Source organism: Gymnodraco acuticeps, unplaced genomic scaffold (genome assembly GCF_902827175.1).
Source record: "Gymnodraco acuticeps unplaced genomic scaffold, fGymAcu1.1, whole genome shotgun sequence".
Taxonomy (NCBI): domain Eukaryota; kingdom Metazoa; phylum Chordata; class Actinopteri; order Perciformes; family Bathydraconidae; genus Gymnodraco; species Gymnodraco acuticeps.
Window position 1 is genome coordinate 155,764 of NW_022990144.1, and position 24,370 is coordinate 180,133.

Here is a 24,370-nt window from a genome sequence, read left to right on the forward strand (position 1 = left end):
TTAGTGATGTAGAATATTCTTGACCATTGGCTAAAAAATATTCCCTTTTCATAATATAAAATTATAAAAGTATTAAAATGTGAGAACCCTTACCTGTCCACAAATAGATGATAGGAAGGTAATATAAACCGTTGGATGGCTCAGTCATGTCTCTGTTAGCTTTAGTGGCTTCAGTGACTGCTGTCTTGTGTGTGTGTGTGAGTGTTTGTGTGCACTGTGTGTATACGTGTGACTGTGTGAAATGGGGGCATGCCGTTTGGCTTTGCCAGGAGCATTGCATTATGGGGATTGCCATGTCACATTGTTTTGACCTCATACTAACAATGAAACCCCCCCACCCTAACACGAGGCACAGGGGGAACAGTTGGTGCTTATTGTGAGCTCCTTTTACACAATGTGGGCTTTAACTGGTTAAAACATTAAAACTGAGGACCGTAATGTGGAGTCAATGAAGAGTCCTTTCATCTACTGGAAACACCTGCCTACGACTGTTGAGGTAAGAAAGGATGATCCTATCAACACACCCAGATTATAGACAACACCTGCACACACACACACACACACACACACACACACACACACACACACACACACACACACACACACACACACACACACACACACACACACACACACACACACACACACACACACACACGCACACACACACACACACACACACATACCTGCACACACACACAGACACACACACACACACACACACACACACACACACAGACAGACACACACACAGACAGACACACACACACACACACACACACACACACACACACACACACACACACACACACACACCACACACACACACACACACACACACACACACACACACACACACACACACACACACACAGGAACTCATAAGAGAAAGTGAAACTCAACAGCAGGAAATGCAGGGGAGGATGATGAAGCTAAAATAAACGAGGTAAAGCTCTTAACAATTGCTATTTGATTACTGCTAAGACATTTCCAATTAAGTAGCCTACTGTAAATGTGAGCAATACTTTACTAACTGTGACTTTATAACAATATTTGAGACTAATTTACGTTTATGTTGTGAATTACATCTTCCTCACCTTATCAGCATGGTGCAGCACAGCTACTGTGAGTAGCCTTGTTTGAACTGCAGTTATGCTGCTGCAGCTGTTGTCCCCACACAGTTATAGCTGTGTCCTCAGCTTGTTTTGTCCCATGGAAAATCATGTGGTTTGATTGTCACATGTTTGAGTCTCATTCAGATCGAGTTGTGTTGTTGTTAGGGCCTAGCTCAGTTTGCATATTAATAGACCTCTCTCAACAGAATGCAGAAGCCCTTTGTAATATAAAAACATTTGCCTCGTAGGTAGATATATTTTTTCTGCATTGCAAGCTACACTGTATGAATAGGTTTGTAGGCAGATACATTATTTGAAGGTTTGGATAACAACTTAACAGTGGCAGTTATGTATGCTCCAAGTTTGAAAGTGATGAGGAAATAACCTTTGAAACCATAACCATAACCATTACCATACAACTGGCTGAAGGAGGCAAGAAAGAACATTGGTATAATCGTTTCATTTAAATATACATGTGATGTATTTTTAATCCTGCTCAAATGTATTTCAGGTTGCAGAGGAAACGTCCTGGTATTTTTGATTCAGCAGTATTCTGATAGTATGACATCTGGACATCCTCCCGGCAGACATTCAACACTCAACCTATATGCCCCCAGTTCAATAGTGACTTAGCATTTCACACAACCCTTTTTATTTTATTTGAAAGACTTGGTTGAAGGACATTTCATCTATGATGGCCTTGTTGGGGCTATTAGTTCTCTCTCTATTCCATGTGTCTCTGGTTGGCTCACACACAAGTTCACAACACGCATCAAGTCCTCCTCAACCCGCAGGGGAACAGTCTCCTGAAGGATCGGATAACCTCTCGTTCCCTTGGAGCCGTCTTCGTCTGCCAAGGTGCCCTTCATTCTTTTTTTATAACGGCCCCATCTAAGACATAAGTATATTTTGCAGGATCATTGAATTAACAAGTGTATCTTTATCTCAGGTACATCATTCCTCTTCACTACGACCTCCACCTGCACCCCAATCTCACTAGTCTCAGTTTCACTGGCTCAGTGCAGATCCAGATTGACGTCCAGAACAACACAAACTGGGTCGTGTTACACAGCAAGGGTTTGAAGATTTCAAAGGCCACGATATTGGACAAGAACCTCTCTCATCTGTCTGATAAGGTAATGGTAAAAGCAGAGTTAATATTATTACAGCTTATTTGTTCTTGTTACCATTGAATAACACATATTTTCAACTGTCTATCTCCTCTTGTTCTAGGTTCTTCCAGTTCTTCATCACCCTTCCCATGAGCAGATTGGCATTTTCTCTCCCAGGGTGCTCAGCAGTGGGCGAAAGTACTTTCTGTGCATTGAGTTTGGGGCAGAACTTGCAGAAGGCTTCTATGGCTTCTATAAGAGCACCTACAGAACCAGCACAGGAGAGACAAGGCAAGAGATGATTCACAGCAAGCTTAGTAAAATATTCAATAGTCTGTTGTCTATTAAATACAAAAACTATCCTCTGATTTCCAGAACCTTAGCTTCAACTCACTTTGAGCCCACGAGTGCCCGGATGGCATTCCCTTGTTTTGATGAGCCGAGCTTCAAAGCCAATTTCACCGTTCGGATCAAGAGGAATCCAGAGTTTATCTCCCTGTCCAACATGCCTATAGTGAGTGCTGCCTGTATGCTAGGTGTCTCACATGTTTACATATGTTTAAGAAATGGCTAAAATATATGATTTGTGTATTTCAGGTCAAGACAGTTGAAGTAGGTGATGGCCTGCTTGAGGACCAGTTTGATGTCAGTGTAAAGATGAGCACGTACCTCGTAGCTTTTGTCGTCTGTGACTTCAAATCTGTCACGGCAACAACATCCTCTGGGGTGCAGGTGTGGTCTCCCCAACGATATTTGATTTCCTTCATTTCTCGCCAACAATATTTCTCTCTCAAGGACACTCTAATTGCTTTTTCATGCACTGTTGTGTATCTGTAGGTGTCCATCTATGCCTCCCCTGAGAAGTGGCAGCAAACTAGCTACGCCCTGGAGGTTGCTGTCAAAATGCTAGATTTCTACGATGAATATTTCAACATCCACTATCCTCTTCCCAAGCAAGGTACTCTATTTGTTTTTGTCACTACTTTTTACATAATGTGACATTTGCTTCTCTTTACCCTGCCACTCTGTGCTCCCTGAGCTGTGTTTTCCCTCTCTCAGATCTGATAGCCATCCCAGATTTCGAGTCTGGTGCGATGGAGAACTGGGGTCTGACCACCTACAGAGAGACCAGCCTTCTCTATGATCCTCTCACATCCTCCATTTCTGATAAACTCTGGATCACTATGGTGATTGGCCATGAGCTCGCCCATCAGGTGAGAGTGTGACATTGTGTCTGGACTCTGGTGACAGGATTACATATTTGTTAAGCTTCAGTAGTAATCTTACTGATCTTGCCTGCAGTGGTTTGGTAACTTGGTGACCATGGAGTGGTGGAACGACATCTGGCTGAATGAAGGATTTGCGCGATACATGGAGTATATTTCAGTGGAGGCCACTTACCCTGACCTCAAAGTGGTATGTGCTTTGTTTAATCTGAGAATCAACATAAATGATTAATAGTGGCAGATTAATATTAAGCCTAGAAGAGAGCACTTATTAACATGTTTTGTGTGCAATTTTGCAGGAGGAATATCTTCTGCACACCTGTTTTGCAGCAGTTGGCAGTGATTCTTTGAACTCCTCTCGGCCAATATCCAGCCCAGCAGAGAACCCCACTCAGATAACACAGATGTTTGACACGGCCTCCTATGACAAAGTAAGCTTTCATTCTCATTCAGTCCCAAAGACAACATTCAACTGATAATAGCAATTCATTATGAGTATAATCTGTGGAAATGTTTTACCCACAGAATCAAAGATATATAAAAACACTTCTGATTGGCCTGGTTTGAAATTGTTAGAAAACGACCGCTAAACTCACACAGCACAACTGATCTCTTTATGAATATTGTAACTCCATTCAAACTGTGTTGAAATCAACCTGCAATATAAAATGTTCTGGCCTGATTAAAATACCTTTTCTCTCCCACCAGGGAGCATGTGTCCTGCACATGCTGCGACACTTCCTGACAGATGATGTGTTCCAGCGGGGGATCGTGCGATACCTCCGCAAATACAGCTACAAAAATGCACTCAACCAGGACCTGTGGGACAGCCTAGCCAATGTACAAACACAATTTACATACATGTGTGTGAAATTCACTGTGAAGTCTTTTGACTTCTTGTAAAGCAATTAACTAATCTTTTTAGTATTTGTTTTATTCCATATATTAGATATCTGGTATATTTATTAACTAACTTAACATTTCATAATGGATGCTGTAGTGTTTTTAAATGTAGATGTTTCTATAGCTTTCAGACAGCAGTGACTGTTTGCCATTCCATTCATTATGGTGCATACATCAACTGCTGATACTTGAAAGTTTCTCAAAGTAGGGTATCAATCAAAATGAAAAGTATGTCTGTTTTTAAGAGTATTATTTTCTCTTTTACAAGTTATGTAAATCCTTTTAAAAGAATACACCACTGAGACATGGTGTACATTGTGATAGATTACAAATCTCACACAAATTAAGTATCAAAGTTAGTTGTATTGAATTATATCGATCACAAATGTAATTGAACAGCTGCCTAAAATAAATGTTCATGTATTATGGTAAGGTGCAATGCAGGGTATTTATTGGTTGTTTTCCAGACATGCTCCGAGGAGGACTTCATCTCAGGAAAACACTGTTACAGCAGCAGCCAGGCCTCCAAGAATGCAGTGAGTAAACATAATAAACCTTACTGACCTCTTTTCATGGGTTTTCCTCAAGCTCCTTTTAAAAGATTTCGATCTGACCTTGTGCCATGGTGCGGTCGCACGTGTTGTCTCCTTCAGTACCTGTTTGCAGGGGAACACCTGGACCTGACAGCCATGATGAACACTTGGATTCTGCAGAAAGGTGTTCCTCTGGTAACCGTTACTAGGAAGGGGCCCCATCTGCTGCTCAGACAGGACAGGTTCCTGAGGACAGTGCTGCCTTCTGATCCTCTCTGGTCCTCTTTGCAAAAGGGGTGAGCATGCACATGCACTTTCACAGTTTCTAAAACTATTATAATTTGGTATTACCCAGTAAAACCTTTAACTTTAAGTTGACCTGATGATACAATAAAACTCTATTTTCCTGTAGTTTCCTTTGGCATATCCCTTTGACATACAAGACGGATGCTTCAAACACCATCCACAGACACCTGATGACCACACAAACAGGTAAAGAGCGAATGTGTTAAATATAAATCATGTATAATATCACTTTTGCTTTGACATTATAGTGTTTTTTATTCTATTATTCTGTTTATTTCTCATTTAGACAGTATACACATTGGAGAGGAAGTCAGCTGGGTGAAAGTCAACACTGACATGACAGGCTATTATGTGGTTCATTACGAGGATGGTGGCTGGGACAAGATGACAAAACTACTGAGACAAAACCACACCGCTCTGAGCTACAAAGACAGGACTCAATTAATACACAACGCTTTTCAATTGGTCACGTAAGCATCTATGTGTTCTTGAGGGTTTGTGTTAGACCAACACAGACAGTCTTTTAAAAAAACCAATCCCTCCTGAAATCTAACATTTTGAAATATTCCTGCATGTCTCCAAAGGGCAGGTCACCTGTCGCTCGATAAAGGCTTAGACCTGATTGGTTACCTGCAATTGGAGACACACAACGTGCCTCTCCTCCAAGGACTGGGCTCTCTGCAGGCCTTTTACCATATGATTGAGAAACGGAATGAGATTGATGTAACACGCAAGCTGCGGGTAAGAAGACTACACAATGAGGATGATATATGTGCAAATGTTGGCATTAAAAGCAGTTTATTTTCATGGTTAATGCTTTCTTTTGACGTGTGCAGATGCACATCCTGCGATTTTTCCGTGCTGTCATTGACCAGCAGACGTGGAGCGACGGGGGCTCTGTGTCCGAGCGGCGGCTGCGGTCAGAGCTCCTGTCACTGGCCTGCCACCTGGACGACCCTCCCTGTCTGGAGCGGGCCCGTCAGAGCTTCAAACACTGGCTGCAGTCCAAGGGTACACTCAAGTATGTCTGCCTAAATTATGTTTTTTACACTCATCATTATAAGTCACCAAACTCTGATATCATTCAAATAAACAACAGCTATGGCCTGTGTGCGGCTGAGCTATTTAATGTTGTATTTCATCATGTCTCTAATGTGCACGTCTCTGCTTGTGTTTACCATAGCCTGCCGACCGATGTGGCAGAGGCAGTGTTTTCAGTCGGAGCTCAGGAGGACCGTGGCTGGGCTTCACTCTTACACACATACAACATCTCTTCGTCTGCAGCACAAAAAAGCAAAATCCTGTTTGCCTTAACCTGCAGCAGAGACACAAACAAACTACACAGGTACATCTTCTCTCTTTTTCATTTTTACACAGTGTATGCTGTCACCATGTGGCAAACATAGGGTATTACATCCCAGTGCTGCAGCCAACAGAAATCTAATATTTATTCTGTGTCCTTGTCAGAGTTAGATGATAGATAATGTGACGCTAATAGAGCATGTTGTAAAGCACTTATACATGTACCACTGTATACCAAGGCAGGTTTGCTTTTATGTGCGCAGCTCCACTTGCTTGGAACAATCTTCAGCTAGAATTGAAACTGAACAATTTCATTCCTCTGCATGTTTTTAAAGCTAGGCTAAATGAAATGCTCGTTGATACTATGGGCACTTGTAAATGTATCCTGTAAATATAATGTGTGATGTCCTTTATTGTTTTATGTTTCACATGGAACCTATTTGCTGCAGGTCTCCCTTGAAAAAGAGTTCTATGATCTCAATGGGACCAATCTCGTTAAATAAAGGTTTGAAATTAAATGAAAACATGTTATATTCTGTGTGTGTGTCTGTTTTTCAGATTGCTGGAGTTGGGTCTTGAAGGGAAGGTGATTCGATCCCAGGATCTTTCCTCCCTCATTTTCATGGTGGCCAGAAACCCACAGGGACATCGCCTCGCCTGGAACTTTGTCAAAAAGAACTGGGACACATTGGTTCAGAGGTTAGTGCAACACAAGACATTGTGACAATACAGATAAGATAAAAACCTTACAAATAAATGAAAATGCATTTTTCTTACTTCTACTTCTACTACTACTACTACTACTACTACTACTACTACTACTACTACTACTACTACTACTACTACTACTACTACTACTACTACTACTACTACTACTACTACTACTACTACTACTACTACTACTACTACTACTACTACTACTTATTTTAAACATCTTTCCCAGTTAATATATTCACCCTCTAATAAGTGCTTTTTACTTATCAAGTTGCTGTGAGTTGAATGCAAATCCTTTTTGTGAACCAGTAAGCCCAACCTTTCAAGCAGCTAAAATGCTGTTTAACAAGTCTAACAGGTTCTGATTTACAATAACAAAGACCTCATTATATCACAAGCAACACATTGGTTGGATGATTCACAATAAGTGTGTAACCGCTAATAAAGGAAGATATATTAATCTGTGTCTCTGTTGTCTTTCTGCACTCCAGGTTCCAGTTGGGTTCATTTTGTATTAGTAGCATCATCATTGGCACCACAGGCCATTTCTCATCTCCAGAGGAACTCGCTGAAGTAAATGCACTCTTATGTTTTGAACTAATCTAAAGTCTACAAGCCAATTTAGAGATTACCAATATTTCAATGTTTAATGGCTGGCATTGACAATATCTGTACTAATAGTGATGATAATTAGACATGGAAATCTCTGAGAAACCTTTAGTTGTATGCTTGTTTTTGTAAATTCATCTGTGTTTGATCCTGCAGGTGCAGTTGTTCTTTGAGTCCATCAAAGAGCAGGCGTCACAGCTGAGAGCTACTCAGGTTGCTCTGGACAACGTGCAGAAAAATGTTCGCTGGTTTCAGAGGAACCTAGAGACTCTGCGAAACTGGTTGAACCAGCAAATGTAGTGAAAGACAGCGGAACGGGAGCTGGTGGTTCACAGATATCACAGATGGGATATCTAAAGTTTTTTTTGAATGTTTATGGGTTTTATTTGATAATTGTAATGCGATACATTTCACTGAAGATTTGACATTTTTGTATATAAATGAGTGGCTTTGTAAATTTTCCCGGGACTTATTTGTTTGAACGAACACATTTAATTAGTAGAACTGGCAGCTGAGTGTGTGAGGAGCCATGTATGTGAGTATCAGTGTGTGTGTGAGAGAGAGGTAGAGGGATTTCATGCTGTGTTAATTGATTCTTCAACAAATAAACAATTCAAGTTTTCATTGTATCTCATTGTGCCTTTCTGTGTGTTGCATTAACTGAAATCTCATTGTGGTAAGTAGAATCATTGTATGCGTTCTTTGTCCAGAAACACAGAACTCTATTATTTATTCTGTGTCCATGTTAAAGATATGCAAAACCACTTTCATTTCAGACTCTTAAAATGGCAGATCATGTTATATTGTGTGTGGATGTCTCAGATTGCTAACTAAAGGCTATGGTTAAAGTAAGACGTGTCACATTTAGAGTTAAAAGCATTGACTGTATATAAAAGTATTGTTAAAAGTCAGCCATAGTCAGTCAAGTAATACATAATGCATATGATAATGAAAACGTTGTTTAATATATTTTAAATATATTTAAAGAGCCTGTGTTGCTCTTTGTCCAAAAACACAGAAAACGTATACATATTTATTGTGTCCATGTTGAAGATGTGCAAAACAACCTTCAGTGGAGAATTTTTAGATGGCAGATAATGTGGCGTTGGGTTAGGACTTGGTTTAATGTTGAAGCAATTACTTTTAATATTTTAAGGGGTTTGTTAGGGTTAGGGTCAAAGATGCGAAGATTAGGGATGATCTAAAGAATTTCGACCTCTTGTAGAGTAAAATCTGCATTATGGCGTGCGTGTGTCTGTCATGCCCTGACCCCGCCCTCCGATGATAACATCCAATAGGATATCAGCATTGTGATTCGATGGGAGATTGTCAACAACTGGTCGGGGAGGACGGTAAATGTCATCTGCTATTTCGTTAAAGTACCGAGCGTGTTAGAGTATGTTTTGTTTACATATTTAAAGCGTAAGGCTATATTTATTTTAGACCCCAATCATAATTAAGTCTACTAAACAGCTATAGGCGATAAAGTTATGGATACGAGCTAACGTTCGCTACCTTGATGTCTTTCAGTCAGTTTCAGTTGTCAGAAGTTGGCTAGCTTCTACGTAGCTAACGTGAGAGAGGACAGGCTGCTGTGGGTTGTGGCCAACCAGGAAAAAAACATCACGTCTGTCGAGCTGCGTGAGCTGTTGTTTTGGAGGAGAGGAGCTGTTTAAGATAAACAACCATGGATCCGTTTGACAGCAACATTTCAGGTAAGGAATTAACATGTCAGTACAATAACAGCAAGCTAACAGGCCAGCTAATAACTAACGGCACATTAGCATAGAGATCACTGGCAGTGACATTCACCCGAGGACACATGTTGAGTGGGGGGGGACTTGACTTCTGAATAGCTAAACCTTGTGTTTTCTCAGTGATTTCAATGTCACATTGTATGGAGTCTCAGACAGTATCAGTCTGCTAACGCACATAAGTGTAAGGACAAAACGGGATGGGCTGTTGTTGAACCTTGTTGTTATCAAAGTGTGAGTTTATCTAACAGACAAAGCCAATAACACTGTTCTAACATCCTAAACAATGTCTGTCTTTGCAGAAACCTAGTATGCCTATGTTAATGCCCAAGTTGACTGTTAAAACACAACAGCACTGTTTGCCCAGTGAGCCTGTTGGTTTGATGATAGCTGTGTTTTGTGTTGGTGTGGAGAGATAAGTCATGCTCGGCTCAGGCTGCTTTTACAACCTCTCTCTGGTCCCAGAGTGTGCGAGGCTTTATGAAAACAAACACAAATCCCAGTGCACACATGAGCTCCTTTTGAGGGTGTATTTCATTAATGTTGGCCTCAACTTGGAAGCAGTCATAAAATCACAGCGATAACACTTCCTGTTTTTTCTTCCTGTGTGTGCTTGGCTTGGTGTTTTAAGTAAAAACCCAAAGTCACATTTCACAATCACATTTTAATCAGATAATGATGAGAAAAGAGAAGCAGAAAAAACACAATTATAATGACCAACAAACTGATATTGTTGCTCAGTAATCTGCCTCATGCTGGTTGTCTACTCTCTACTTCTAAATGAGTGGACCACCTATCAAACTCAGACATATTCATCTTTATTTCTGTGAGAGGTCAGACTTGCGTAATACAAACCACGAAGGGTTGATAAGTGTTTTGAGGTCAACAGGAAGTGCGCAGTCAGCAGATGAACATGCACTGCTGCTGTATCTACAGAGCTCGAGCAGGCTTTATGGAAGAACAGTAGTTGTTGTAATAGTTATCATTAATAATAAAACATGAGTATAACATCAACTTCTTCTCTTATCTGAGCATGTCATCTTGCTAATATGAAATAACTTTCCTTACAATAACACAGCAATTAGAAGTAGACATGACAATCATTTATGAATCAAGTTATTATCCTCGTCGCACATTACACATTACCACTTAGCTGTTAGCTAATACATAGGCCTTCATACCCCAGCACTGTGGTGCAGACAGGGACACTAGCCCGTACAGTCTTATCAGAAACACGGACAGACAAGAAACTAAATTCCTCTCATGCATTTTCGGCCTCTTGTCTTGTGTTTGGGGAGGCAACGTTCACGTGTTTGGTGAGATTGTTTCTGTAAGAGCCCTGTGAATTCAGTAAGTGTTCAATGTCTCCCTGTGCTTTCCCCTCCAACCCAACGGAGAATGTAAATGCATTATCCTAAGCTTGTTCAACCAAGAATGAAAAGTGAAACAAATAGGAGAACTGCATTGATTAGGGTTTTTTTCTACTTTTGATATTATTCAATTAGGAAGTTGAACATGTCTCCGATTGTTCCAAAAATGTAGGGCAGAAGCCGCCTGCCAGAAAGTCACATGCTTTTTGTAAGACAAGGCATAATACCCGACATGATGCTTTAGACACTAGTTAGTTTGTGGAAATGCAGAACTTAGTGACATGACCAGTTGAATTAATTGTTTGCTTTTTCCTGATATTTTTTAAATATATACTTTGTCAATGTTTTCTTATTTTAGTTAATAAGAAATTCCTCTTTAAACATATTTTGTTAAACCAGTACTTTCTTACCAGCTTGATGCATCCATTTTATGTGCGTCAAATACCAGGAAATGCTGAAGAGGTTTACATACAGGAAACTGAAAAAACCCAGTTAGTGCTTTGTAAAACAAGGCTTCTTGTTGCCTGCATATTGGGTGACAATAACAAGTCTTTGTGTTGAAAAAAGACTTTTTGCCACAACTCTTCTCTGGTTATCAAACTCCAACAATTACACCACATATTTTAACATACAGCACAGTGTGAATGTGTCAATGTATATAAATATTCTACTCTTCCACTTTTCTAATTTCCTCTTTTTCCTTTGTTGCAGATCGAGCTAACCTTCCAAGAAACATGATTGAGAACAGCATGTTCGAAGAAGAGCCTGATGTGGTGGATTTGGCCAAAGACTCCACTGCGTTTCCAGTATGTTCCCGTCATCTCATGCAATGCCTGTCTTCGTTTTAAAGACCAGTCTGGCTCAATCATTTGTAATGCTTATTTGCAACACTCTGCAGTGTTTCTCTCGTTAAATCTGATAATGTGAAAAGATCATGGCAATATAAATTAGAACCAGCTAATTCAAGGTCAGCCACCACTTGTGAGTAACCGTGTTAGAATCCTAATTTGCAAACTTTGAGTTCAGTGTATCTTTCACTGGTCTGAACATAGATCTGTCAGCTGCAATAATCTATACACAGAATTATGAAAATTGCACGAAAAAACGCCATTGTATCATGAAGATCAAGCTGTCGCCTGTTCAGAACTAAAAGGACCTATTTTCCAAATGTACAGTATCGACATACGGTGTCAAAAATCTTTTAGATTAAGTAAGACCTTAAGTGTGTTACTCAGTACCCGACCCCCCCTGTCCTCCCTCAATGTCAGTCACCCAACAAACCCTCTCCTAAATGTGGTTCCCTTTATGTTCATGTTTATTGAATTAATCCTAAAATATAAGGTTTCTATTGCTCTCCATTTTTCCCTGTTCTTTGTTGACAGACACTCTGCATAGAATTCAATTATTAACTATAAATTGGGAACAGTGCACAGCTAAGTTGGAGAATAACAGAGTGTACTGTCCGTGCTCTCGGCAGACATTTCCTGCTCTTGACCCAGATGAGGTGGCGTATGAGCCTCGTAGCTCGCGGCTGCTTGTGCGAGGGCTGGGAGAGAACGACATGGACGAGGATGAGGAGGACTGCGAGTCCTCAGCCCGTCTGCTGGGCATGTCCTTCATGAACCGCAGCTCTGCTAACAGACCCAGCTCTTCACCTTACGCCAGGCAGCCTCCACCAAGGTAATGCTCTAAAAAGTATTTCTGGGAAGCGCATTTGAGATGGTTCAGCTTGTACTGAGCCACTAAAAATATACGAAAGTAATACACATAGTCAAACAGTGTGTTATCTCTGTGGGCTCAATACAAAATGAATGACCTCATCTATCACTAAGATTTACATAGTCATAAAACAAGCAGTGGTGGTTTCGGTGAACCACTTGCTCTAAGATTTGTAGAGAAACAGCAGCTACATTGAAGATCCTGTCGGAAACTAAAAAAGCTAATCAAAATGTAGTAAGATGCCCAAAGACAATGCCAGATAGTACTGTTAATGAATATGATGCAGTGGGTTCGAATATCAGGCTCTTTTACATAAGGAACCTGCAACATAACACACAAGGGAGTGTTTTCTGAGATTGGTGTTCTTCACACACAAAAAGGCAACACACCAATTCGATTTGTATTAAAGACCATTCTTAAAAGTTCAGATTTGTATGGGAAAAGGTTTCAGTCAAGATACCAATGTAAAGCTGTTTGTCACAACACCACCATCCCCAGCTTTTTCATAACCACTACTGCTCAGTTTTAAGTCAAAGTTATATTTGTAAACTTTGTTTGTCTCAGGTCGTGTTCCCGACCCTCAGCCCGCACCACGGTTGTATGTGTGTTATTCCTGGTGATAGTGGCCTCTATGACCATGGTACTGTACTTCTTACCTGGATGCACCTTTACCAAGGTAAGACGAATATTCACTAGTTCTATTTGTGAAGGTAAACTTCTGTTGTTGCAATGTTGAGGTAGAATGAAGGAGTCTGGAACCGTTGTTAGCCAAAAGCACCGAGAGTTTATTGATCACAGTACATTAATTACATACGGCCGGGGAGATCACTTAGTTGCACACCGTCCCGTGTTTCACCAGCGATCTCTCAACCAAAAGACCCAAAACATCTAACCAACACGAGGAGAGGCGGGCTTCCAGAAAGCCCGCGTATAATCAATAGCCGATGCAAGACAATGATCGGCTTGTCTCAAAGAGATGCTGCCAGGTCAACCCTCGGACATAGGAGAAGCGTTTGACCTGTGACCTCAACCTACAGAGGGGTCTTTGAGTGACTACAAGCAGATGTTTGCAGTATCACAGACTCTAAGGAACCATAAAAGACTCTATAAACAGATCAGATGAAAATATTCTCTTACACTATTCAGGTAGATTTTCTTTATCATGCTTCGATTACTAAACAGGACTCGCTTAACACATTATGTTGATATCTCTGTCATATAATTTCCCTTTTTAGTTCTCTGTCATAACCTTTGTTTGCTGACCCTTCATTCTTCTGCAGACGGGTTGTCGAAAGGCCAACCAGACCACCCCCTTAGTGCCAGTCAACCCCACGTCTTCGAGTGGCGAACCGTTTCCATGGAACAGCTACCGGCTGCCTCAGAGCGTACATCCTCTGAGCTATGAGGTCACCCTGAACCCTAACCTTGAGGACATGACCTTCACCGGCTACACCGTCATCAACATGTCTGTGCAGCACAACACCAAGCGCATCGTCCTGCACAGCGCCAAACTCAACATCACCGGAGCTACCTTCAAGGTGGGTTAGAAAGGGTATTAGTGGGGTCATGGAAAGTGCTTTAGTTTATATATTTGTATGCCAGAATTTAAGTTAGTTTTTTATTTTCGTCAATCTTTGTTTTGCTGTGCTGTGTAAAATATAACAAGAGAGCACATCATTTTCCATCATTGTAATAAAGCACAATTGGGGAGTGTTCACGCATTAATTCCTTTAACTCTTGTTTAATTGCAGTCTGTGAGTCTGGTCATTCTCATAATGAAACCTTCTCAGTGTGGATCCATGCATCATATATTTTATTTAGGTGTAATAACCCTAATTAACAAGTTCAGGTGATTTTCAGTCTAAATAGATGTACAAAAATTAAGATTTCGATTGTTCCTGAACTAAATAATTGTTTTAAACGATGTGATGTTGTCTGCTAGTTGTTAACTCATACGTCCTCTCTTCCAGCTGGGTGAAGGGGTCTCCAAAGCTGTGACTGTCCTGGAATACCTCCCCAGGCAGCAGATAGCTGTTCAGTTCTCTGAGGATCTGAAGGCAGGCCAGTCCTGTGTTTTGACCCTGGAGTACTCTGCAAAACTCTCACACTCCTACGATGGTTTCTACAACAGCTCATACACCGATAAAGATGGAAACAAAAGGTACAGTTGCTCGTTGTGTACGCTTTTCAAAACAGCTGGAAGATGTTCTGCAGAGGATTTGATCAAAAGCCTCATCATCAGACCTTATGACAGATACTACTAAAAAAAAAAACGTTGCTGTTAAAAATATTATTTACAAATGTGTTTTGACTGTGCTCATCCCCCTCTTGTCACCAGGGTCTTAGCAGCAACCCAGTTTGAGCCACTGTCAGCGAGGAAAGCCTTTCCGTGCTTTGATGAACCAGCTTTCAAAGCCACCTTCCTTATCAAAATCAGCAGAAAAACAGACTTCATGACTCTTTCCAACATGCCTTTGGTACCGTAACATTTACTAAGTCCTGGTTAATTGCTACTGTACGGCAACTCGTGTTCAAACACCTCACATACATGTGCTGTTCTAACTTAATGCACAAATAATGAAAGATTTTCAATTGGTGAGCTACAAACGGGCTTGACCAGTGTTCTGTTACTAGGTTAGCACAGATGTTTACTGACATGGCTTAGTGTGATGCCAGTGGTTACTAGCATTAGGACGGCAGTATATACCAACTCAAATAAAATTAGGCATGTTCCCTAGAGACAATTTTGTGGTTTATGACCTGAAAACAGCGTTGTCTTTGTCAGTGTGCACAGCCTCATTCTCTGCCTCCAAACTGCAGCTGACAAATAATGTCACGTTTGTAACAAAGACACAATTTACATTTCAGCCCTATAGAATTTTCCTTTGACTTGTAAGCTCTTAGGGTGGGTACAAATAAGCAGCCATGTCTCATGTATTGATATGGTACTTGCAAAATCTTGTTTTATAGTTGGTCCTAATCTTGAACTAATGCTTTGTGTTTCAGGCTAAAAGCACACCACTTGTCAATGGCCTCGTGCAAGATGAGTTTGAAAAGACCAGTGTCAACATGAGCACCTACCTGGTGGCCTTCATCGTTGCTAACTTCACCTCCATGACTAAAAATGTCTCAAACACGCTGGTAGGTCTGATAAAAGTGTGGCTCCTTCATTTGTATTCTTTAAGTATTCAGTGAGCTTCTGTGTTTTGCTGCTAAGTGTCTTCATATGTAGATGTTTATCTGTGTGTTTAGGTGTCTGTGTACTCTGTGCCAGAGAAGAAGGAGCATACTGACTATGCTCTGGAAACATGCTCCAAGCTGCTGGAGTTCTACAACGACTTCTTTGAAATTAACTACCCACTTAAAAAACTAGGTGAGTACACACAGGTAGTTTCACAAAAGGTTTACACACACCATTTCCTTGACTTAAATGACCTCTTCACACACCTAAATATTTCCTGTTTCAGACTTGGTAGCCATCCCTGTCTTCCTGGCAGGAGCCATGGAGAACTGGGGCCTGATCACTTTCAGAGAGACCAGCCTGCTGGTGGGACAGAATTCCTCTCCTCTGGAAAAACAAGTCGTTGCCTCTGTGGTAGCGCATGAGCTTGCCCATCAGGTATTTACTTTTATGTCTGTAAAAAGAAGCAGATGCAGTGCAGTATGCTACAGTCAGGTCCTCATGTTTTTCTGATGTTGCATATTTAGTGGTTTGGAAACTTGGTGACGATGAGCTGGTGGAATGACCTGTGGCTCAACGAAGGCTTTGCCACCTACATGCAGTACATGTCGCTGCAGGCCGTGATGCCCAAGCTGGACATCGTAGGTTCACACACCTGCCTCAGAAATATTAAAGCGGCGTGCTTCATTGTCTGCCTTCCAGTAAACTGTTTGTTTGCAGGGTAATTTGTTCCTGGCAGTCCGCTTCAGAGCCTTGGACAAAGACGCGCTGAACTCCTCCCACGCTGTGTCCACCAAGGTTAACAAGCCGGAGCAGGTGGAGGAGATGTTTGACTTCGTGTCCTATGAGAAGGTACGCTTTTTACTCTGATACATTTTCATAAATCTCATAAAACTCCAAATCAAGATTAGTTTTTTTATTGGTTGATTTATTTATGGATCATAGGACAAAGAAACAATAATAAAGTGCAGCATGGAAAAGTGAAAACACTTTTTTACAACACAGTGCCAAAATGATAGAATTGAAAGAAAATACAATGAAACACATGATTAACAACAGAAAAAAGTAAAACTATCCTTAAACAAAAGACACATCAACATGTAAATACAAAATTACTCCCACTCCAAAAAACAAGAATAGCTCAATAAGAATATCATTGCAAATTCCACAAAAAAATCAGTTCCCATTTTCAATGAAAAGCCCTTATCTGACTTCTCTAAACCACTCTCATATTTAAAGGCTTGATGTGTAAAGGCTGTTACAAACAGTCCTGGTTTTGTATTCGGCTTGTGCTCAGTATGGATGATTGTTTACCCGAGAGAGAAATGTCTCTACTGGATCTTATGAGTCATAACTGTCTTAGTGCTGCTCTGGCTGTGATCACAGATGCTTTGTGACTCTGTCTTCCAGGGTGCGTCCATCCTCCTGATGCTGAACGCCTCGCTGCCAGGGGAACAACAGTTCAGAAAGGGTATCATTGAATACCTGAAGCAGTTCAGTGGATCAAACACCGTCACCAACGACCTCTGGAACAGCCTTACACGGGTGTGTGTGTGTGCCTTTTTAGTTTTTTCTTGGTGCTATAGTCAGCACATATATCACTTTAACTACATTTAACATTTTACCTCCCTCTGTCAGCCAGCCTGAATTATGCTCTCTTTAGCTAGTTTCACTTTTATTACAAAATGTGTAATCCCAGAGAACTGCCCAGGAGCGGCATCATTAACATAATTACTTTCTGTGTATCCGTTTATATTGCCTTTGGGTTTGGATTATAAAAATGGAAATTGTCACATCAAATCTTCAGAAAAACAGCTGCAAAGTTTCAGATCACACAATCCTCTTCAAGTTTTGAGAAATAAATCAGTGAACACAGCATTGTACTGCACAGACTCTAGATTTATTTTCCTGTATGCAGGTGGAGGTCTCGGCTCAGCACCAGAATGTGTCGGAGATGATGAGCTCATGGACGTCACAGAAAGGCTTCCCATTGGTCACCGTAAGCCGTGAGGGAGATGAAGTGACCCTCACACAGGAGCACTTCCTGCTCACCTCTGATGAGGCCATCTATACGTCCAGGTGCGTTACGTTACCACACACACAGATGATCATAGAAACCCATCACAACACTAACTGTATTTTGCTCTCTTCTTAGCTTATGGAATATTCCAGTGACATACGTGACTGACAACTGCAGTTTGGCCCCTGAGTGCAGACAGGTGTTCAATCTGAAGACCAAGTCAGGTAAAACAAAGTCGCAACCAGCACCATCAAGTCAGGGTTCAAGAATCTCACGTGCTGTGTCAAATGGTGCATGTTTGTGTGTGTTTTCAGGGACTCTAAAGCTAGCAGAAAGTGTGAAGTGGCTGAAGCTGAACTACAGAAACACCGGCTTCTACATCGTCCACTACGGAGACGAGGGCTGGGCCACTCTTATCGAAGCTTTGAACAGCGACTTCAGTGTCTTTACACAAGAGGACCGTGCCTCGCTCATACACAACATCTTTGCTCTCTCCAGGTATAGATGACATCATAAAAAGTTTTAGTGACGACAAGAAAATTGAGTAGAGGAGTTATCTAAAATAACTGTATTTGTTTCTTTTAAATATGTTATTATCCATCTTTCTTTCCTTTATCTTTCTGTTTCATTGACAGACTGGGACGTGTGTCCTTCCGCCAAGTCCTCAACCTGTTGCACTACGTGTCCAATGAAACTGAGACATCTCCTGTGACAGAGGCCTTGTTACAGCTCAATGTCATCTACCGGCAGCTCGACAAAAGACAAGCGCACAGTGTTGTGGCCCGCATGAAGGTACACACACACACACACACACACACACACACACACACACACACACACACACACTCTCACTCTCACTCTCACTCTAACTCGCACACACACTCTAACTCGCACACACACTCTAACTCGCACACACACTCTAACTCACACACACACTCGTACTCACACTCTAACTCGCACACACACTCTAACTCACACACACACTCGCACTCTAACTCACACTCGCACTCTAACTCACACACACACTCTAACTCACACTCGCACACACACTCTAACTCACACACACACTCTAACTCACACACACACTCTAACTCACACACACTCTAACTCACACACACACTCACACTCTAACTCACACTCGCACACACACTCTAACTCGCACACACACTCACACTCGCACACACTCGCACTCACACCTCTCACTCACACACACACTAACTCACACACACACTCACACTCGCACACACTCTAATTCGCACTCGCACACACACTCACTCTAACTCACACACACACTCACTCACACTCTAACTCACACACACACTCTAACTCACACACACACTCACTCACACTCTAACTCACACACACACTCACACTCTAACTCGCACTCACACACACACAGACACGCACAAACTCACAACACAGGTTCAGAGATGAAAGTCACATTTTGGGAATAAAAGGTTGACGGACATTGAATTTTGATATAAAATGAGGAGTTATATGAAGTTAACGTATAGGCAGTTAAGTTCAAGCAGCAAATACTGTCTTATACCAAAACATTAGACTTTTGAGGTCTTGAGTTTATGTACACCATCTTAAACTTTACTCAAGCCTTTCCATTTAAAGCTCAAGTAATTACAGATCACTGACTCAAACCTTATTGACATGTATTATTTATATTTACATTGTGTACACTATTAGAAATACATCTATGAGTGTGAATCTTAAAAGCCCAAATTCACACTAGTACTCAATGAAGTTAAACATGAATTACACAATCTCAACAGTCTCTCATTAAAACACATTTTCATATCTGTATTGTCTTTATTTAAGAAGTGAAGATGTTGGTGGGTTTTAGTTTCAAGCTATTGTTGTGTCCGGACACTCTTGTGAACTGAGTACAGTGTTTCTGTTTACTAATGCATTCATGATTATTTTATTTCTCCATATGACAGATTTATGTCCTGCATCAGTTTCGTTCTCTGATGGACAACCAGACGTGGGCAGAGGAGGAGAGTGTTTCTAAGCAGGAGCTGCGTGCGGCCCTGCTGGGGACGGCCTGCAGTCTGGGGGAGGAGAACTGCTTAAAGCAAGCCAAAGACCTGTTCAAACAATACCTCCAGTCCAATGAGTCCATAAAGTACGTCTGACACCATTTATCTTGTTCCTTTCTCCGTCACATTGACAGAAACAACAGGTTCAGCCCTAACATATTTTCAGAGATAGCATGTCTAGCATAAAGAAGAAATGTGTCTTGATTTAGTTCGTATCTTATATTTTATTTGTAGGCAATAAAGTACATTTTGGTGCAATTTTAACCTTAAAAATGTTTAATATTTTCGGTAGGATCCCAGGCGATCTGCAGCAGGTTGTATTCACTGTGGCCGGACAGTCAGATGAAGATTGGGAGAACTTGTTTGACCTGTACGCACATGCCACCTATGATGCAGAGAAGAGATCCATGCTACGAGGCCTAGCATCCACTCAGGACGCACGGCGTATCGTGTGGTAAGTGTGTGTTTTCTCATGGCCAGGATCGAGAGGGAATATTTTTAAAGCAATCGACTCAATTTAATTAATTATTTATTTGAACATGCCTTAAACCTATGCGTAAGAGGGCACCAGTGTGTTTTTGGTTCATAGCAATGCACTCTTAGTTCAGTACAAATCCACTCTGAGGCTTAGTTCTACTAACCCACCCTTATAACAATTACTTGACAAATTACACTTTTAAATTATGCAATAAAACACCCCAAACCAGATGCCAATAGTGAGTTTTCTCATCTTGGGGTCTGTGATTATTACAGTTAAGAATCTCCGATACAAAAACACTAATATTTGAGAATAAAACTTTTTTCTTCGTTTTTCTTTTCTTCTTCTCTTAATGTGTTTGTTCTTAAACAGGTTTGTAGTATAACTAAAAATAATATTGATTTGACCTACATTGTATTCTGCTGTATAGAAATGTGTGTATTGTGAGTGTTGTTTATTCTCTGAACAGCCTTTAAACACGTGTTTCGGTCTGTAGGATTCTGAAGGCCGGCCTGCAGGGGAACATCATCCAGACTCAGGAGCTGCCTCTGGTCATCAGCACGGTGTGTAACGGCTTCGCTGGCTACCTGTTCGTCTGGGACTTCATTCAGGAGAACTGGGACCGCCTCATCGAGAAGTGAGTGGTCCCTTTCAGCTTCATACAGGTTATACTGAGAATACGTTCTGATTTCACATGTGAATGATAAGGTGAAATAACATGAGTGTTTGTGTGTCTGGCTGTAGGTTTCCTCTGGGCTCCTTCGCCATCCAGTCAATCGTCAACTCCGTCACCTCTCAGTTCTCCACACAGGCACACCTTGATCAGGTACGCTATTTTATATTTGTATGTTTTTGAGGCCTGTCTCAAGAACTACGGTGTTGGAAAAAAATGGCCCAGAAGTAATTACTATAAACTAAATAATTGTCATGTTAAAACAATTGTATGCCTCTGATGTAATGATAATATCATAAAAAGGCAAGTGCACCCTCTAAAAGAACAATGAACTTTTAATTTATAATAATATATAGACATTATATTCAAAACTGTAAATAAAATGTACTTTCGTGCACTGTTCACAAAAAAAGCACAACATATATGAATCATTTGGCACAGTTAGATTAGTGTAGATACACTTTATTTATGCCAAATTGGGATGTTTTTTTGTGACAGCAGCATGTCAACAGGTATTACACATGAGTTAAATATGAAGAAAAAAAATATCCCTACATGCAATCTATTTTCTCATGGGTTTTGACCGTTGTTATCAAAAAGTGCAAAGTAAAACCGTGTGTGTGTTCTGTAGGTCCAGAGTTTCTTCTCCAGTCTGAAGGAGCGTGGCTATCAGATGAGGAGCATGCAGGAAGCTCTGGAAACCATCAGGCTGAACCGGCACTGGATGGATACAAACCTGTCCACGCTCCAAAAATGGCTCTAATAACGATCGCCATCCAGGCTCCGCCCCGCTGACATGCAACATGTCGTCGGGGCAACAGCAATGTTTGCACTATTGTAGGACTCTGTCTCTTAACTCTCTTTATCCAGGCCAGAGTTTCAAAGCCAGAGGTTTTGCTCTACCTGGGTGGACAAGGTGTTCTTTTTGAGACTGGTCCGGTGAGATGTATTTTTGCTCAGGGTGGCTCTGATTGTGCGTCTGACAGGAAGTTGTCGGATGCTGAACACACTCCTCACACTTGATGCTGTCGACCAAACCTCTCCTCCGTGGGTTTCATCTTAACCTCCCGCCCGAGCAGACAATCGTGCTTCGCCCACACTCCTCCGTCAGCCTGCTCTAAGGATCCTAACTCTGTGAGCTGTGATAGGCCACTGGAAAAAGAGGACGAATGAAGAATGTCAACATTACTGTTTCTAGTAAAGTAAGCGAATTTGAGAAGCGCTATATAAATTCAATTTATTATTATTATTATGTGCTGTCAGTCAGTCCTTATCGTCGGATATATGTTGATGCAGCTGTCAGGGATTCCTAGGCGATGAGACGTTAAAATCACCGGTACTTTTTAGAGGAGTTATTCTTAGACTTAGACTAACCTTGTGTCGCCATGTTACAAAATAGCTGCTTGTCATTCTGACCTCTAGTTACTGATGAGCGTTTTAGTCAGGATTGATCTTGACGATTAGTTGATTGAGTCAAATACCAAACTTGTGTTGGCATCGATTGAATGTACTGAAAACCTACCCACTGTGTCCAGCAGAGGGCGTACTGCGCACGTTTAAATCAACAACCTGTCTTAGGTTAGAGCAGGCAGTGGAGCCAAATGTTTCTTTCTTTCTTCCTCTACCATCATAAGCCCAGTTTTCCTCATCAACAAGCTTTATTTTGCCTGCAGTGCGGTGATCGGACAGACTCAGATTTAACAGTGTGTTTTTAAACTTGTATTCTAAATGTAAATACGCTCAACCCTACAGAGTTTTAACCTGTGACTTTACTGTTTCGATCATCTTGACTTTTAACATTTTAGGGATTTGCTTTTGTGTTGTTTGTGTATATGGAGTGTAAAGAGAAGGAAGCAAGAGTCAAATACTTTTTCTGGATTGAGACCATCCGAGCAGAGCAGTTTGCTGCTGAATGTTTGTGTTTTAAGGGCTAATGTGCACATTGAAGACACCGAGGGTATAGCAGAACATTTATTTTGGAAATTACTGCTGTGTCCAGTAAGCTGTTCATTAGCCAAATGAAAATACAGAAGGTTTAAAGTTATATATGTTAACCAGTCATGTTGCTCCTATCAAAGAGGAGCCTAGCTATTTATTGAGAGTGTCTTAACATGTTTCCCTTACTTTTGTTCTAAGCTAATACAGTTGATTACTTACACTGAGCTATATTTAAAGTGGCATTGCTTTTACTCCATCCACTCCATCACTGTCATTACATATTTAGGATAATTGAGTAAATAAAGTAGATTAAATCCTTTCCTTTGAACATCCCTAACATCCCCATGAGATAACATCTCTGTTTTTTGGTTGTCATGCTATCTCATTGTTTCATTTATTTAAAAAATGTATTAAACACCAACATTGGTCCAATCCCCACCAGTGTTACCTCAGCGCTGTGTACACTAAGAGACGCCATGTTACTCGAAAACATGGCCGTACACCCTGCCCAAAGAATTGTGCATTCAAAACTAGACAAAGGTACTGTAGGCGTTTTTCACAGTATTGCCATTGACTTGTTCCACTCTGTCATAGTGTGTTAATATATGGAAGTTAGGAATATGCCTTTTTTATATACATGTTTTATGCTTTTATTTCCTGGATTATTATGGTGACACTTTTTGTTTCTCCAGCTGCCAGCAATCAGATGAATGAATCAGCTTTACTGAGGCTCTGGGATTTTTATGTTCCATCATGTTTTGTTTAGAGAACAACTGTTTCATGTGAAGTCATAAGCTTTAAGAGTTGCTGAAGTCGTGCAGGTACGAGGTTTAGATGTGGCCGGTCTGATGGGAGGATGTAGGAAGGTCAGTAACTGTATCGGAGCGTCTTTGTTTTTTGCACTGGGATAAAATGCTGCAGATGCTTTTGTGACTGTGTTGCTCTTCATGTTAATAAAAAAAAAAAATGTTAGTTGTTTCCTCAAAATGTTGGCTTTATTTGTATTTTCCATGTCTTAACAACTTAACAATACGTGACACTGCATGCTGCTGCGCTTGAAGAAATAAATAAGAACTTTTTGAAAACGGCTCTGCTGGAACTGCTACCCCCGCGACCCGACCACGGATAAGCGGGAGAAGATGGATGGATGGACTATGAAATAAGTGAAAAAGCATCGGGGAATGCAAGAAGGTTCTTTAGATTAAGCTGCAAAAGACATGCTACCTGAAAGCTACATCCTTAACCATCACAAAATCTACTCTAAAGAAAAACAACAACCTTAAAAAGGCCTACAATTATTTATTTGTATTGAATATTGACCTGGGGCCTCATTTATAACGCCGTGCGTAGGATTCACGTGGGAAGG

The 24,370-nt window shown here is 41.0% G+C and overlaps 2 protein-coding genes across 2 annotated transcripts; both read left to right on the top strand.

Moving 5' to 3' along the window:
• Nucleotides 1–841: 841 nt before the first annotated feature.
• erap2 (endoplasmic reticulum aminopeptidase 2) lies at nt 842–8,449 on the top strand. The gene is made up of 21 exons (XM_034217191.1): nt 842–946; nt 1,627–1,973; nt 2,065–2,251; nt 2,349–2,518; nt 2,603–2,741; nt 2,825–2,959; nt 3,065–3,185; nt 3,287–3,441; nt 3,530–3,643; nt 3,753–3,884; nt 4,162–4,293; nt 4,824–4,892; nt 5,010–5,185; nt 5,302–5,381; nt 5,482–5,665; nt 5,780–5,936; nt 6,032–6,216; nt 6,379–6,540; nt 7,056–7,196; nt 7,703–7,784; nt 7,977–8,449. Exons 2-21 carry the CDS (start codon nt 1,807–1,809, stop codon nt 8,118–8,120), a joined length of 2,832 nt encoding a protein of 943 aa, XP_034073082.1. The 5' UTR covers nt 842–946; nt 1,627–1,806; the 3' UTR covers nt 8,121–8,449.
• Nucleotides 8,450–9,143: 694 nt separating this feature from the next.
• Nucleotides 9,144–23,991, top strand: lnpep (leucyl/cystinyl aminopeptidase). Its single transcript, XM_034217192.1, has 22 exons — nt 9,144–9,535; nt 11,656–11,750; nt 12,422–12,624; nt 13,228–13,339; nt 13,944–14,201; nt 14,634–14,824; nt 15,002–15,140; nt 15,670–15,804; nt 15,916–16,036; nt 16,131–16,282; nt 16,372–16,485; nt 16,565–16,696; nt 17,255–17,389; nt 17,763–17,923; nt 18,000–18,088; nt 18,179–18,362; nt 18,500–18,656; nt 19,817–20,001; nt 20,208–20,369; nt 20,890–21,030; nt 21,138–21,219; nt 21,698–23,991. The coding sequence occupies exons 1-22, from the start codon at nt 9,508–9,510 to the stop codon at nt 21,827–21,829; spliced, it is 3,108 nt and encodes a 1,035-aa protein (XP_034073083.1). The 5' UTR covers nt 9,144–9,507; the 3' UTR covers nt 21,830–23,991.
• The last annotated feature ends 379 nt before the right edge of the window (nt 23,992–24,370 follow it).

What these genes read in the sequence shown, in the direction of transcription:
- erap2 (XM_034217191.1), top strand. Translation starts at nt 1,807, where the DNA reads ATGATGGCCTTGTTGGGGCTATTAGTTCTCTCTCTATTCCATGTGTCT. An exon ending in GCCATGAGCTCGCCCATCAG is followed by an intron (nt 3,442 to 3,529) that starts GTGAGAGTGTGA and finishes TCTTGCCTGCAG; the next exon opens with TGGTTTGGTAACTTGGTGAC. An exon ending in TGGTCCTCTTTGCAAAAGGG is followed by an intron (nt 5,186 to 5,301) that starts GTGAGCATGCAC and finishes ATTTTCCTGTAG; the next exon opens with TTTCCTTTGGCATATCCCTT.
- lnpep (XM_034217192.1), top strand. Translation starts at nt 9,508, where the DNA reads ATGGATCCGTTTGACAGCAACATTTCAG. An exon ending in ACTTCGTGTCCTATGAGAAG is followed by an intron (nt 16,697 to 17,254) that starts GTACGCTTTTTA and finishes TCTGTCTTCCAG; the next exon opens with GGTGCGTCCATCCTCCTGAT. An exon ending in TGGGACCGCCTCATCGAGAA is followed by an intron (nt 21,031 to 21,137) that starts GTGAGTGGTCCC and finishes GTCTGGCTGTAG; the next exon opens with GTTTCCTCTGGGCTCCTTCG.